This window comes from Gorilla gorilla, chromosome 9, assembly GCF_029281585.2.
Source record: "Gorilla gorilla gorilla isolate KB3781 chromosome 9, NHGRI_mGorGor1-v2.1_pri, whole genome shotgun sequence".
NCBI classification, from domain to species: Eukaryota; Metazoa; Chordata; class Mammalia; order Primates; family Hominidae; genus Gorilla; species Gorilla gorilla.
Window position 1 is genome coordinate 78925172 of NC_073233.2, and position 15809 is coordinate 78940980.

Genomic DNA, 15809 nt, shown 5'->3' on the forward strand with positions numbered 1-15809 from the left:
AGAGGATGCCTCTCTTCCTTCTCCAAACAGAACCTTGCCAGGCCAGAGGGGCTCAGAATATGGAACTGACCTCCCAGGTCAATTCAGAGCTGATCCCCTGAAAGCACAGCTCACTGCTGCAGCTCCAGACACGGGGGCCACAGAGGCTCGGCCGCTTGTGCCCAGGGGCAGACCCTGAGCCCCAGGTCCAGAGTGACATGGGGAAGGGCTCCCGTGCTCCGGTCCTGCCACCTGGCAGGGACCCCACACTCTCACACCCTGGAGGTGCTCATCTGGAAAGGTGCAGTACCTGCCAGCACCCACGTCCCACAGTGAGGCTCGGTCCCAGTTCCAAGGCTGCCAAGCACATGCCAGCACAAAGGGCCAGAACCCTGTTCACAATGCCCCCCCGGGGCCAATGCTTGCCAGCTGCCCAGATCTGAGGGTCACCTGCCAGCACCACAGCCTGGTTCCAACAGTGCTCCCACGTCCCCTGGCCAGAATGAGCCACTCCTGGCTGGCACTGTGGAGGTCCTGGGCTCTCCACCTGGCTGCTGTTCACGCTGGCCCTTCCTGTGCTACCTGGCATTGTGCTTACTGTGACCAAGCCCAGGCTTGGACACCGTGGTCACTGCGGTGCCTGAACAGTGGTCATCTCAGTGCCTAGGCAATGGTCATCTTGGGGCCTGGACACAGCAATCACCTCAATACCTAGATGGACAGTGATCGCCTCAGCACCTGGACACGGTGGGTACCACAGTACACTAGAAAGACCTCAATCTGAAGGAAGACCACACCCCATGTGGCTCCATCTCATTCTAAATGCTAACTTTCCAGTCAAGCATTGACTCCCATCTCTACCAGGCAGCTCACGCCGGGCTGTACACAGTACCACTCTGGCAGGAAGGTAACCAGAAAGCTTGGACCCAGAACGACATAACGTGGGGCTCCAGCAAAGAACCTCTCACAGGCCTGGGAGGATCAGGGGCCTGTCCCCTCACCGTGGGGCCCAGAGAGGCTCAAGAGCTGAGGGTGTCCAGCCAGGGATGGGCAGGGGGCAGCCTGGAGCAGGAGGAGAGGAGAAGTCACTGTGGCCCAAAACTATTTCTTTAAGGCGGACACTCTTCATTTAAATGCGATAAATAACAAATAGCAGCCAGTAACAACATTCAGACTGATGTCACACCCATTGCACAATGGGAGCAAAATCAAACGAGGGGCTGGGAGCAGGTGTGGTCAGCACTCTCTGAATACAACGGACTGTTTCTTAACGGCCCCCCCCCCCCCACCCCTTCTGAAACAGATTCTCACTCTGGTTGCCCAGGCTGGAGTACAGTGGCATAATCTTGGCTCACTGCAGCCTCCACCTCCAGGCTCAGGGGGTCCTCCCACCTCAGCCTCCCAAGTAGCTGGGATTACAGGAATGTGCCACCATGCCCTAATTTTTGTATTTTTGGTAGAGACAAGTTTCGCCATGTTGGCTGGGCTGGTTTTGAACTTCTAGGCTCAAGTGATCTGCCTGCCTCAGCCTCCCAAACTGCTGGGACTATAGTGTGAGCCCCTGTGCCCAGCCTAATGTATTATTTACTTCTAATGATGACGTCAGATGCGGCCACATGATGATGACAATGATGACAATGAGGATGATGATGGGGTGACAGATGATGACAATAATGATAGGGACATTTATTAAGCATCTGGTCTATGCCGGGCACTGCAGAAAATGCCTCACGTAAATTCTGTCATAGCTGTCTCCAGAGCTCTACAAACTGTTACTCAGCCAACCTGAGAGATTAGCACACAAGCTCAGAGAGGGTGGGGCACTTGCTCAGGTGAGCCAGCAAGCGATGAGGTGGGTTTGCAACCCCAGGCTGCATAACACCCAGGCCAGAATATGGCCAACAGACAGCATGAGGAGAGTCCCTCATCCCGAAGATACTGAGTCAAACTCAGAGAGGGAGGGAGGGAGCCAGGCTCTGCCCCAAGGAAGGTACCGGGGTTCAGCACATGGAAACGCAGGGTCTGGATCCCTCACCAAGCGGCATCCTCTCCAGGACCACACCCCCTGTGGCCAGGGCCAGCATGCTGTGAAGTTGCACGGTGGATGTAAAAGTCTTTAGCAATTAAAAATACAGAATGAATACCCCCAAATCTGACCCCTGATGTCCTTGGGTTGTGGGAATGCATTGGGGTGTTTCTTAAGTTGCTTCTTTATACTTCTTTGTATTTTCCAAGATTTCCATGATGTATGGGTAATTTTTTGGTAATCAAAAACAGAACAAAACAAAACAAAACAGGGTAATTTGAATAACAACTTTTTTTTGGGGGTGGGGGGAACAGAGTCTTGCTCTGTCTCCCAGGCTGGAGTGCAGTGGTGCAGTCTCAGCTCGCTGCAAGCTCTGCCTCCTGGGTTCGTGCCATTCTCCTGCCTCAGCCTCCCGAGTAGCTGGGTCTACAGGCACCCGCCATCACTTGCCGCTAATTTTTTTTGTATTTTCAGTAGAGATGGGGTTTCACCGTGTTAGCCAGGATGGTCTCGATCTCCTGACCTCGTGATCTGCCCGCCTTGGTCTCCCAAAGTGCTGGGATTACAGGCGTAAGCCACCGCACCCGGCCCAAATAACAACTTTTAAGATAATTTGCAGACAGCCTGAGCTCAAAAGGGGCTCTTCTAACATCAGCCTGTGGGGACGGGGCATATCCCCACTGTGTGAAGTGGAGGGTGGATCTGAAATGTGCCCTTAGGCCATGTGCACCTGGCCTGAGACAATGATGGGAAAGCAGCGGCCTGGGGAACCCTGGAGTACACCTGCAGCATCTGTGAGCAGGCCTGGCTGTGGCCGCGCAGGCTCTCCCACACGATGAACGCCCAGAACCCTGGGACAGGGCTGTCCATTCTCCAGGTGCTAGAACAGAGACACAGACTTTAAATGCAAAGCCCATCAGCCTGAGAGCTCGGAGGTGCTTCTCCCGAGAGGGCAGAGCCAGGCACAGCCCAGTGAGGTCCAGGAAAACCCACCTGTCCCTGTAATTTCTTCTGCCACAAACGTGCTGTGAGTGGTTTGGATGTGAGAACCCTACAGGCAGCAAAGAGAACCAGGCTTCTGGTAAGAGACAGGCCAGGAGTGAATCCAGCTCAGCCAACTGCTTGCTCCGTGGCCTTGGGCAAGTTACCTGCCCTCTCTGGGCCTGTGAACTCATATGGGAAACAGCAATGAGAAGTAACCAGCTCTGAGGATATAGAATCACAGTGCAATTAAAGCAGCTCAGGACAATGAATGCCCCCAAATTGCTACGGGTCCTATACACATTTGACCATTTTTACAAAGACAAGCCTCTGTCATGTGCCTGGGTTTGCTACGGGTCCTATACACATTTGACCATTTTTACAAAGACAAGCCTCTGTCATGTGCCTGGAAGGGTTTGTTCATTAAAGGAAATCTGAAATTAAATGTTCCTCTTCCAGGAGCACTCCTGTTTTAATGATATCAGTGACAGCTCTCAAAATCAGTAGACTTTAGACTAGGCATGGTGGCTCACTCCTGTAATCCCAGCACTTTGGGAGGTTGAGGAGGGCAGATCACTTGAGGTCAGGAGTTCGAGACAAGCCTGGCCAACATGTTGAAACCCTGTCTCTACTAAAAATACAAAATTAGCTGGGCGTGGTGGCACACGCCTCTAATCCCAGGTACTTGGGAGGCTGAGGCAAGAGAATTGCTTGAACTCAGGAGGCGGAGGTTGCAATCAGCCAAGATTGCCCCACTTCACCCCAGCCTGGGCAACAGAGCAAGACTCCATCTTAAATAAATATATATATATAAAATATATATATGTTATATGCTATATAATATATGTTATATGTTATATGCTATATAATATATTATATTATATAACATATAATATATGTTATATATTATATAACATATAATATATGTTATATATTATATTATATAACATATAATATATGTTATATAATATATTATATAACATGTTATATATTATATAACATGTTATATAATATATTATATTATATGATATATAATATGTTATATAATATATTATATTATATTATATATAATATGTTATATAATACATTATATTATATAATATGTTATATAATACATTATATTATATAATATATGTTATAATATATTATGTTATATATTATATTATATAATATATAATATATGTTATATTATGTTATATATTATATTATATAATATATAATATATGTTATAATATATTATGTTATATATTATATTATATAATATATAATATATGTTATAATATATTATGTTATATAATATATAATATGTTATAATATGTTATATAATATATGTTATATATTATATATCATATATATGTTATATAATATATTATGTTATATCATATATAATATATGTTATATAATATATTATGTTATATCATATATAATATGTTATATAATATATTATGTTATATCATATATAATATGTTATATAATATATTATGTTATATCATATATAATATATGTTATATAATATATTATGTTATATCATATATAATATATGTTATATAATATATTATGTTATATCATATATAATATATGTTATATAATATATTATATTATATCATATATAATATATGTTATATAATATATTATATTATATCATATATAATATATGTTATATAATATATTATATTATATCATATATAATATATGTTATATAATATATTATATTATATCATATATAATATATGTTATATATTATATTATATCATATATAATATATGTTATATAATATATATGTTATATAATATGTTATATAATATATGTTATATAATATATATGTTATATATGTTATATATTATATACAATGTTATATAATATATTATATATAATATATGTTATATATGTTATATATTATATATAATATGTTATATATTATATATGTTATATATTATATATAATATGTTATATATTATATATGTTATATATTATATATATGTTATATATAATATATATGTTATATATTATATATAATATATGTTATATTATATATGTTATATATGTTATATGTTATATAAGATATAGTATATGTTATATATGTTATATAAGATATAGTATATGTTATATATGTTATATAAGATATAGTATATGTTATGTAACATATAATATACGATATACATTTATAATACATGATATATGATATATTATTTATAACATATATTATTTATAATACATATTATATATTTATAATTTATATATTATATATAATTATGTAATATATAATTTGTTATATTATGTAATATATAATTTATTATATATAATATATAATATAAATATATATAACTATATTATATATAATAATATATATATCATTGGACTTGGAGTTATGCAGATGATTCTCCATAATATTGAGTGGGCCCCATCCAATCAGTTGAAGGCCTTAAGACTGAGGTCCCCTGAGAAGGATGAGATCCTGCTAGAGATGGACTTGAGACCCACACTGTGGCATTTACCGGGCCACTTGGCAGGGTAAATGTGAGCACTGATGAGGCTGATCTGGGAGGCAGGCGGCACTGTCCGCTGCTCCTGCAGGCCCGTGCAGGGCACCCGCACCCATCCCTTATCTGCTCCGTCCCTTATCATCTGATAGGCACAACGGCCCTGCAGATGAACGAGACGAGGCTCCCGAAGGCAAAGTTGCTTCACATTATCACTGAGAATCTTCAGCAGGGGAGAAAATGGCTTTCCAGGCCTTTCATGAACAGGCAGCAGACCACCAGAGGGCAGTGAACGCACCTGGCTGGCTTTCCAAACCCTGCTCCACATTTTCTAAGCTGAGGTGGGAGCAGGTGCACTGCCTCAGAGCTCAAGCCTCCAAGGTACCAGTGCAGCTGCACAGGCTCAGGCCCTGGGACCAAGGTGGCTGGGTGGCTCTGGGACAGCCAGGCTCTGAATGCAAGCGCAGGGCCTCAGGGACAGAACCTGGCCCTTTGCAGGCCAGGAGTCACAGCTGAGAGCTGCAGTGAGTGACTGACGGTCAGGGCTCCCGCCAGCCTCCACCGTCACCTCCATCCCAGGGCCGGCTGGAGAGGTGGGCCCAGAGACATTTGCCTGGTTGGGAGAGAGGGGAGGGAAAAGGAAAAAGGAGGGGTGTGGGAGGGGAAAGGACGGAGCTCCAGGAATCCCCAAAGTTGAGACACAGGGGCTATTCTGGCAAAAGGGCTGGCGGCTGGATTCAGGGCTCTGTGAACTACTCCACGTTTAAGGAGGTTTTAGCCTGCATCACACCTTCAGAGCTCAACAGGAAAACAGCAATGCAACCAGAACACTGTGATGTCTAAAGGGAAGACATGTCTGGAAAACACAAATTCAAGCAGGCATTCTCACAGAGAACAAGCGAGCTTCGGGTCCCATACGCATTTAGCTGGTTTTGTTGTTGTTGTTGTAGTTTTGCTCTTATTGTCCAGGCTGAAGTGCAGTGGCGCAATATCAGCTCACTATAACCTCTGCCTGCTGGGTTCAAGCGATTTTCACGGCTTAGCCGCTCAAGTAGCTGGAATTACAGGCGTGGTATCTCCACACTTGGCTAATTTTTGTATTTTTAGTAAGACAGGGTTTCACCATGTTGGCCAGGCTGGTCTCGAACTGCTAGCCTCAGGTGATCCACCTGCCTCAGCCTCCCAAAGGGCTGGGATTACAGGCGTGAGCCACTGCACCTGGCCGCATTTGACTATTTTTACAAAGAGACGCCTCTGTCCTGTGCCTGGAGGGCTCATTCACTAAAGGAAACCTGAATTTAAACCTTCCTCTTCCAGGGGCGCTCCTGTCTTCATGAAGTCAGTGACTGCTCTCAAAACCAGTAGACTAAATTGATGATTCTCCATAATGTGGGTGGGCCCCATCCAATCAGTTGGAGGCCTCAAGAGAAAAAAGACTGAGGTCCCCTGAGGAGGAAGAGATTCTGCCAGAGACAAACAGGATCCACGCACCAGCATCAACTCTTCCTGGGTCTCCAGCCTGCCCTGCAGATTTTGGACTTGCAGCTCCACCACTGCATGAGCCAATTCTTCAAAATACTGTTTTAAAAAATTCTGTATCTGTACACACACACACATGCATGCATGTGCACACCCTATTGGTTCTGTTTTTCTGGAGAACCCATCACACCTGAACACACAAACAACACTGAGTGGTTTCTATGGTGTCATCCAGCGACATCAAATGACAGTTCTGTTCACGTGAATCACCGACTTTGAGTTGACTGAGAAAAAGACTCATTTTCCATTTGGCCAGGTGGGAGGGACGTCCCCAACGTCCATGTCTCTTAGAGACTCACAACTCAGCCTTGTCCCCTGGGGCTGGCAGCTGTTAGGCGGAGACCCTGTGAGACTCGAGAAAGATGTGGGTGTTCAGGGTTCCATGACTCCCGCCCCTCGCCCAGCCATGTCTGCTGGTAGAAATGTCTCGTGGGTGACTGCACCACCCCACCAGGGGCCTCCCCTCGTCCTGAACTTGACCTTGTGGGTGACTGCACCACCCCACCAGGGGCCGCCCCTCATCCTGAACTTGACCTTGTGGGTGACTGCACCACCCCACCAGGGGCCGCCCCTCATCCTGAACTTGACCTTGTGGGTGACTGCACCACCCCACCAGGGGCCTCCCCTCGTCCTGAACTTGACCTTGTGGGTGACTGCACCACCCCACCAGGGGCTGCCCCTCGTCCTGAACTTGACCTTGTGGGTGACTGCACCACCCCACCAGATGCCTCCCCTCGTCCTGAACTTGACCTTGTGGGTGACTGCACCACCCTACCAGGGGCCGCCCCTCATCCTGAACTTGACCTTGACCTCAAATCAGCCTAGTGAGTTATAAAAACCAAGCTCATTAGCGCTTTGGCAGTCCCAAGAACTGCCCTTTTCCAAGCAGGTCACCTTGGAAGCTTGGGACAGCTCCCAACACAGCTGAGATTCTCCTTCGGGAGCTGCCTCTTCCACATCCTCAACAGGAGCCGAAGCTCACGCCATGCAGACGGGCTTGGCCTCGAAAACACCAGCACAGAGCTGACAGCCAAGCGCAGCAACGAGAGGAGACGGGCAGAGGAACGGGGCCATGTCTCAGGGCGTGAGCGTCTGCATGGCCACTGCATGAGCACCAGTGCCCAGAAACACGGAACACTGTCAGGCCTGCTCAGAAGTATGTCCACGCACATGTGGACCTGTATGTACGTGCGTGCGTGCGAGTGTGTGTGTGTGTAATTTATGTTCGTCTTTCTGTCTCGTGTCTGGTTTCCCCCCACGGGAACACCAGGGGATTGCATCAGGCATTTCTGTTCACTGATGCAGGCTGTGTATTCAGGACACTGAGACACATGGCTGGGGCTCACACCCAGTAGACGACGTTTGCGGCTGATGAGCACCCATTAGCAGTGGGTGGGGTCTGTGGTGCACCCGGAATGGCTGGAAGTGGGTCAGGCGTGAAGAGGTGAGCGTGTTCAGGCCAGGAGACCTCTTGGGGACCCCCTGAAACAGCTCAGACACAAATGAGGAGGGGGCCAGGGAATGAGCGTGGCCAGGGCCAGATGCTGTGGAGAGGCTCAGAAGGGCCAGGCCTGACACTGACACACAGCCAAGGGATGGCAGGGCCATCTGGGGCTGGAACCGTTGGTTGACAAAGGGGGAAGAGGTCAAGGGGAGGAAGGAGGAGGGAACAAGGACAGAAACACTGGCGAGTTTCCACCAGGGACAAAGCGAGGGCAGGGCAGGAGACTGAGGAGGGGAAGCAGCTCCCCCAACCCAAAAATCTCCGAGTGCTGTGCAAGAATTCACCTGCTGCTTCCACATTCAGGATATATCAGTCAGGGTTCTACAGAGACACAGAACGTGTGCGTGTGTGTGTGTATCCTGCTGCTTCTACATTCAGGGTGTATCAGCCAGGGTTCTCCAGAGAAACACAACCTGTGTGTGTGTGTGTGTGTGTGTGTGTGTGTCCTGCTGCTTCTACATTCAGGGTGTATCAGCCAGGGTTCTCCAGAGAAACACCTGTGTGTGTGTGTGTGTGTGTGTGTGTGTCCTGCTGCTTCTACATTCAGGGTGTATCAGCCAGGGTTCTCCAGAGAAACACAACCTCTGTGTGTGTGTGTGTGTCCTGCTGCTTCTACATTCAGGGTGTATCAGCCAGGGTTCTCCAGAGAAACACAACCTCTGTGTGTGTGTGTGTGTCCTGCTGCTTCTACATTCAGGGTGTATCAGCCAGGGTTCTCCAGAGAAACACAACCTCTGTGTGTGTGTGTATGTGTGTGTGTCTGTGTACATACATACATTTATATGTTATATATGTATATGCATGCAGAGAATTTTTAAAAGTTTAAAGCTTAAAATAGACACATAAAATTAAAGATAGAAATATTTTAAAGAGTTGGCTCATGCAATCATGGAGGCTGTAAGTCTGAAATCTGCAGGGCAGGCTGGAGACCCAGGGCAGTGTTCAGCGGGAATCTGGAGTCTTTTTCTGGCAGAATTCCTTCTTTCTTGGGATCTCAGTCTTTTTTCTCTTAAGGCCTTCAACTCATTGGATGGGGCCCACCCACATCATGGAGGGTCATCGGCTTAACTCAAAGTCCACTGATTTAAATGTTAATCCCATCTTAAAAAACACCTTCTCAGCAACATCTAGAATATTGTTTGATCAAATATCTAGGAGCTAGAGCCTAGCCAAGTTGACACATAAAATTAATGATCACAGGGGAAAATTATTTTCCTTTTTCATAAAGAAAAGCACAAGAATGACAAGAAATCTCATGGCGGGTGCATGGAAGAGGACTTCCAAAGACCAGTCATTACTGCTTCCCTGCCTGCAGGCTCCAGCTTGGGTGTGGGCTGGGGGCTGCCATGAGCAGCCCCACAGACCCCTACTCATCCCTCGGGAGGAACAGGGGCTTCTCCAGGCTGCAGGGCCGACGATGAACCAGAACTGACCTAGCACAAGAAAGCCCAGGGAGGGCGGGGCCTGCTGGCACCCCCGCTGCCCACTCTGACCACAGTGGGCAGAGTGCATAACCTCCCTTACAGGTGTGTAAGGTGGTAATGGCAGAGGAGAACACAAGGTAGCCAGAGAAACCACGGCAGTCACTGTGTAGAGGACCAAGCAAGAAACCAGTCAGGGCCCTCTGTCCTCGACCTCCCCTTGCTGTTCCAGAGCCTCCTCTTGACCTCCTAGGTAGACAGGTGCTATCAGCTCTCCCAGACCCACCTCACCCCTCTGCCTGGAGACCCTGGCCTGCAGCCTGCACCACAGCACTCCCTCACTGTCCTCCAACTCTGGCAGGGCTCAGCCAAGAGAAGAGAGGCAGATATTCCTTCCCTGAGTCCTCCCTGACATGGGCCTGTGGGCTCCCTCCTCAGCCCCATCTCTCCTGCTCCCGGGAGCATCATCTCCTCTCCCTGCCCATCAGCTCACAGGTGCTGATGGCTCCCCAGGACTGCTCTTCTATGGGGTCCTCAGCCTTTAACCCCGTCCACACCTCTACCTGATCAGGTAAAGACTTTTCACTGGAGACAGCAGGTGAAGTCTGTTTCTTGCCAAGACCAGGCTGACCTACCTCCTAACCCAACTGTTGCAAGGTTGGGCCTGAAAAACACGCCCCTCGTGCATGCAAATCAGGCCTTCCTGGGGCTCACCTGTGCTCAGAAAACACCGGTGCTTTCTGGTATTCTGCCCTGTCAGGACAGTGGGAACTTGGAGAGGGCAGGGCTCCTGGGAAGGGGGCGTCCACCCCATAACTGCAGGGCACTCCTGCTGTGCAGAAACTCAGCAGCCTTGCCTCATCTTCCAGTTTCTCCAGAGAAGTCAGAAATGTCTATTTCTATGCAAATGTGTCTGTTTTCAAATACTGACGTTCACATTTTAAAATCATTTTTAATTCACATATTTTCAGGAACTCTGGGCAGGCCAAACAAAATACCTGAAGGCAGGATCTAACCTTTGGGCCACCCTGCTTATCTGCGGGATCGGAGGAGAAGGGGAAGTCAGTTCGTGGGTACAACAGAGTGGAGAAGCGGGTCCACGTACCTGGTGGATCTCGTGCCAGCCATTCTCATCTTTGCAGCACACAGTGGCGTGTTCGTGCAGGAGAAGCTCGCAGCAGTAGGGATCACCTCCGACGATGGCCGTGTGATACAGCGGGGTGAGGCCGTAACTGTCTTTATAATCTGGGGATGCACCAAGCTCTAAAAGGGTCTAGGAAAAAAAAATCGAAAGCCATCGTTATTGGTCTCATGACCCCTTTTGCAGAGTGAGGTGATCCAGAAAGCAGCACCAGGACCACCCTCCCCCAGGTCAAGGCAACCCACACCCTGAGTACCCAGTGCTTCTCCTGGGCTCCCCAGAATTAAGAAGGGTATAACCTGGCCAGGTGTGGTGGCTGATGCCTATGATCCCAGCATTTTGGGAGGCTGAGGCAGGTGGATCACCCGGGGTCAGGAGTTCAAGACCAGCCTGGCCAACATGGCAAAACCCTGTGTCTATGAAAAATACAAAAAAAAATAGCCAGCGTGGTGGCAGGTGTCTGTAATCCCAGCTACTTGGGAGGCTGAGACAGGAGAATCGCTTGAACCCGGGAGGTGGAGGTTGCAGTGATCCAAGATTGCACCATTGTACTCCAGCCTGGGCAACAAGAGCAAAGCTCAGTCTCAAAAAAAAAAAAAGGAGGGGGGCAGGTATAACTTTAGACAACAACATTTCTAGTTCTGAAATAGCAAACAGTGCCCAGAAATGCAGGGCAGGCTGACATTTGGGAGACGAGGAGACCTGCAGCACTCAGACCCTTCCTCGGCCTGGTCAACATTTTGTGCCAGTGGTGTGGCATAGGCAAGCAATACAGTGACGGCAACATTTGCGGAAGAGAGAAAAGGTGCACGGTTTAACCTACATGCCCAGTGGAAAACCACCTCATTCCGCATGCTGAGGGTGGCGAACCTAGCAAGCATCGCATCTTCAAGAATGCTCCTGATTTCCGAGGAAGCCAACGGGTACGGTGTGGCTCTGCGTCCCCACTCAAATCTCAATTCAAATTGTAACCCCCAGTGCTGGAGGTGGGGCCTGATGGGAGGTGATGGGTCATGGGGGCGGATTCTCAGGAATGGCTTAACACCACCCACTCAGCTCTGCTTTCGTGATAGTGAGTGAGTGCTCATGAGATCTACTGTTTAAAAGTGTGGCATCTCCTCCCTCCCTGTCTTCCTCCCACTCCGGTCATGGGAACTGCCTGCTCCCGCTTCACCTTCCACCATGATTGGAAGCTTCCTGAGGCCTCCCTGGAAGCAGAAACTGCTCTGCTTCCTGTACAGCCTGCAGAATCATGAGCCAATGAAACCTCTTCTTATAAATTACTCCGATCTCACATTTCTTTATTGCAACGCAGGAATGGACTCACACACCAACAGAAGGGGTGCAGCTGAAATGAAGTGAAAGTCCTGAGACTTTAGGGACTGCGAGGCCCCCGTCTTGGGGGTCAACCTGCAGCGGCACATTCCATCCCTGCTGGTGTGGGCTCTGGTGGAGGATGCCTGGGCGTGCACGACCCTGTCCAGAGGCGCCGTGGCTGCAGTGTGAGGCAGGGGCACGGAGCAGTAAGACAGCAGCAGGGGAAGGTGAGGCGCGGAACCCACAACAGGGCAGGCTCCCCCGGACCCGCCACAGGGTGCTGGGGGGATCTACCATGTGGCTCTGTGTCCACTCCCAAATCTCAATTCGAATTGTAACCCCCAATGCTGGTGGGAGGTGGGAGGTGATGGGTCATGGGGGCAGATTCTCAGGAATGGCTTAACACCACCCCCTCGGTGCTGCTCTCATGATCATGAGTGAGTCTTCCTGTGGACGGGGTTGGGGTTCACCACTGGCCTTACGGGTTGAAAAGACAAGTCCCTTGACTGAATAGAAGGTGAAAGATGACTTCTTGGGAACCATAAATTCTGAAAGCATCGACACCCAGGAGAGAGAACAGGAAAATCTGAAACCTGGCTTCACTTCCAAGCTCCGGCCGGAACACTGTGCACGGACTCCTAGGGTGGGCCAGAACACTGTGCACAGACTCCTAGGGTGGGCCGGAACACTGTGCACGGACCCCCTAGGATGGGCACTGCAGGGATGGGATGGGGCAGCCGCGTGGAATCAGAGCACGGGGTGGCACCCACGTAAGATGGGCCCGAGTTTACCTTCAGGGCAACTTGGTTCCTCGCTCGGGCAGCTTTGTGTAGGGCGGTCATCCCATCTTTGGCACGGAAGTCCAGGTGAGCTCCACCATTTTTGAGAGCTTTGATGACCTCCACAGAGTCGTCCAGCTGAGCGGCTAAGGTCAGGGGGGTCTCTGAGGAATCCAAACACACACACTTTAGAACCAACATTTGTCACACTGCTCACAAAGCCATATTCAGATGCCCAAAACTAAGCTGAAAGAACTGACTCCCCTCCTCCACCTCCAGGGTGTTTACAGCTCCCACCACCTGGGAACCCCAAGAGTCCAGGCGGGCAGCGTGGCTCAGGCACCCCCGTGCGATGCAGTGACACGCAGGGCCACGCGAACAACACAGTGGTGGCAGAGGCAGGGATTCAACAGGACTGCTGTGTGGGCCACAGTCCAAGAGGCTCCCTTGCTGCCCTTCCCTCTGAGTACGCAGAATCCTGTGGTACCATCTGGGTGCTTCCCGTACAGAAGGAGTGATGGACTAAAGCCCTCATTACAGATGGGAAAGGCAGACACCCACCTTTCCTCATTCAATGTCACATTTACGGGCATCTTGGGAGATGCCAGCCATGGGCTGCAGGGACACAAACACAAATGAGACATGAAGTCCGTGCCCCCTGGAGCTCCCGATCTGGGTAAGTGGAAACCTTCCTTCATTAACGCGGCGCAGGATGACCCAGGAGGCAGGGCAGAGGCCCAGCAGACAGAAGGATGCCTTCTGCCTTTGTAGGGACAAGGGTCCCGTGCAGATGACCCTGGACCAGTCTGCAGATGAGCATGGCTAAGGACATCAGTATCTATTACAACAAATCTTTCCGTCCACTCTTCATCTTTCTAATATGCCCACCATGGCCATGGCTAAACAAGAGGAACTATTTTGAGGTCCTCTTTTGAGAGTTCCTCATTTGAGAGGCTCTTAACGTTCCAGAAAAGTGCACAGAGTACCAGGACAACACACAAGTTCCCATGACCCAGAAACACCAACAATGAATATTCACTCGGTCTCGAAGCACATTCCAGTGAAAGAAAACTTCGGATGCCTTCCACAAGGCGTGTGTCTTGCTGACCCCTCACCCCATCCCATCCCCCTCCATCCCAGAAAGGGCACCTGCCTTGTGAGTGTGCACTGACTATTCCCATCTATTTTTAATTCTGATGTTTACTTATCCATACACGGGTACCCTCCTGAGGACTTTTAACATTCACCCTAGGAACCACTCTGCAGCTTGGCACTTCATGGTGAGATGCACATGCTTAACCCCTCCATGTCAGGAGTGTGCTGTGTGTAGACATGCCAGCATCTTCATTCATCCTGTCTCCATGTGAAAAGCATGCTTCCTGTCTTCCCCAACTAGGATGCCGTGCGTAGACATGCCAGCATCTTCATTCATCCTGTCTCCATGTGAAAAGCACGCTTCCTGTCTTCCCCAACTAGGATGCCGTGTGTAGACATGCCAGCATCTTTATTCATCCTGTCTCCATGTGAAAAGCAGGCTTCCTGTCTTCCCCAACTAGGAGGCCGTGCGTAGACATGCCAGCATCTTCATTCATCCTGTCTCCATGTGAAAAGCAGGCTTCCTGTCTTCCCCAACTAGGAGGCCGTGTGTAGACATGCCAGCATCCTCATTCATCCTGTCTCCATGTGAAAAGTAGGCTTCTTGTCTTCCCCAACTAGGAACGATGTTCTCATGAATGAATGCCATTGCACATGACTCTGTTGCATACCCTCCTGATGCAGAAGTTTTAAAGAAAAATAGAGATTTTCTGGGACTAAGGGACTTCAGCGGCAGTGCAGGATGTTTCTTGCACAGAAAACAGCTACAAGGCAAGGAAGGCTCAGCAAGGGGTGTGGGGACTGAGACCAGTTGGAACATGGCCAGAGTTCCACATGTGCACAGAGAGGTGGAAATGGGGCAGACGCCAGAGAAAAACAAACTCAAGGGGTGACCCCTGCCTGCTAGAGAGAGGGACAGTCAGCCCCTCGTTCTCTGTCTCTTCCCCGGTGGCATCCAGGCTGAAGCACGAGTGTCCGAGGGCATCTGGGGGGTTTATTCCTTGGAGCATAAAGACCACCATGGGAGAGTGGACAGTCAGGGAAGTGACTGATCCTCGAAGGGCACGAAAAGACTGAGGCTGTCGGGAGCCACCAGTATCGACGCTGAACATTCAAATCTTACAGCGACTTAATAAGTGTGTGACACTCGTTTGGGGCAAGGTTAGCCTTCAAAACAGTTAGGATTTTCTTTCCCATTTGACTGTTCCCTTTTGCCCAATGCAAAAAGGCAGTCCAAAGCAGATTTTTTAAAAGATATTTTAAATTAACATATAATTTTCATAGCTGACAACCTCAGCTGTTCCATTTTATAAATGAGAATGCTGTCTCAGAGAGAGCTGGTGGCAAGTGGTAAAATCAGATCAGAGGCTTGAATCCTGACTTTTGACTCAGAATTACAGATGCCTGCAGCCAAACCACGTCCTGTTGGTCAGTGCCAGGCAGTTAAAGGTGGCTGCATAAACGCATCGGTGGAGAAGATGATCCCACTCTGTTCACGGCTGTGTCTCACGTGCAGGATGGGGAGCTATGTGTGGTCCTTGGGTGGC

General features: G+C 48.6%; 1 protein-coding gene across 2 annotated transcripts in view; it reads right to left on the bottom strand.

Moving 5' to 3' along the window:
* Nucleotides 1-15809, bottom strand: part of SHANK2 (SH3 and multiple ankyrin repeat domains 2) — a 691655-nt gene that overhangs the window by 520138 nt on the left and 155708 nt on the right. For both annotated transcript variants that reach the window (XM_055356048.2, XM_055356047.2), the window contains exons 8-9: nucleotides 13180-13331; nucleotides 11036-11203 (exon numbers count right to left, since the gene is read on the bottom strand). In XM_055356048.2, the coding sequence (XP_055212023.1) occupies nucleotides 11036-11203; nucleotides 13180-13331 (320 nt within the window). The remainder of the gene's footprint in view (nucleotides 1-11035; nucleotides 11204-13179; nucleotides 13332-15809) is intronic.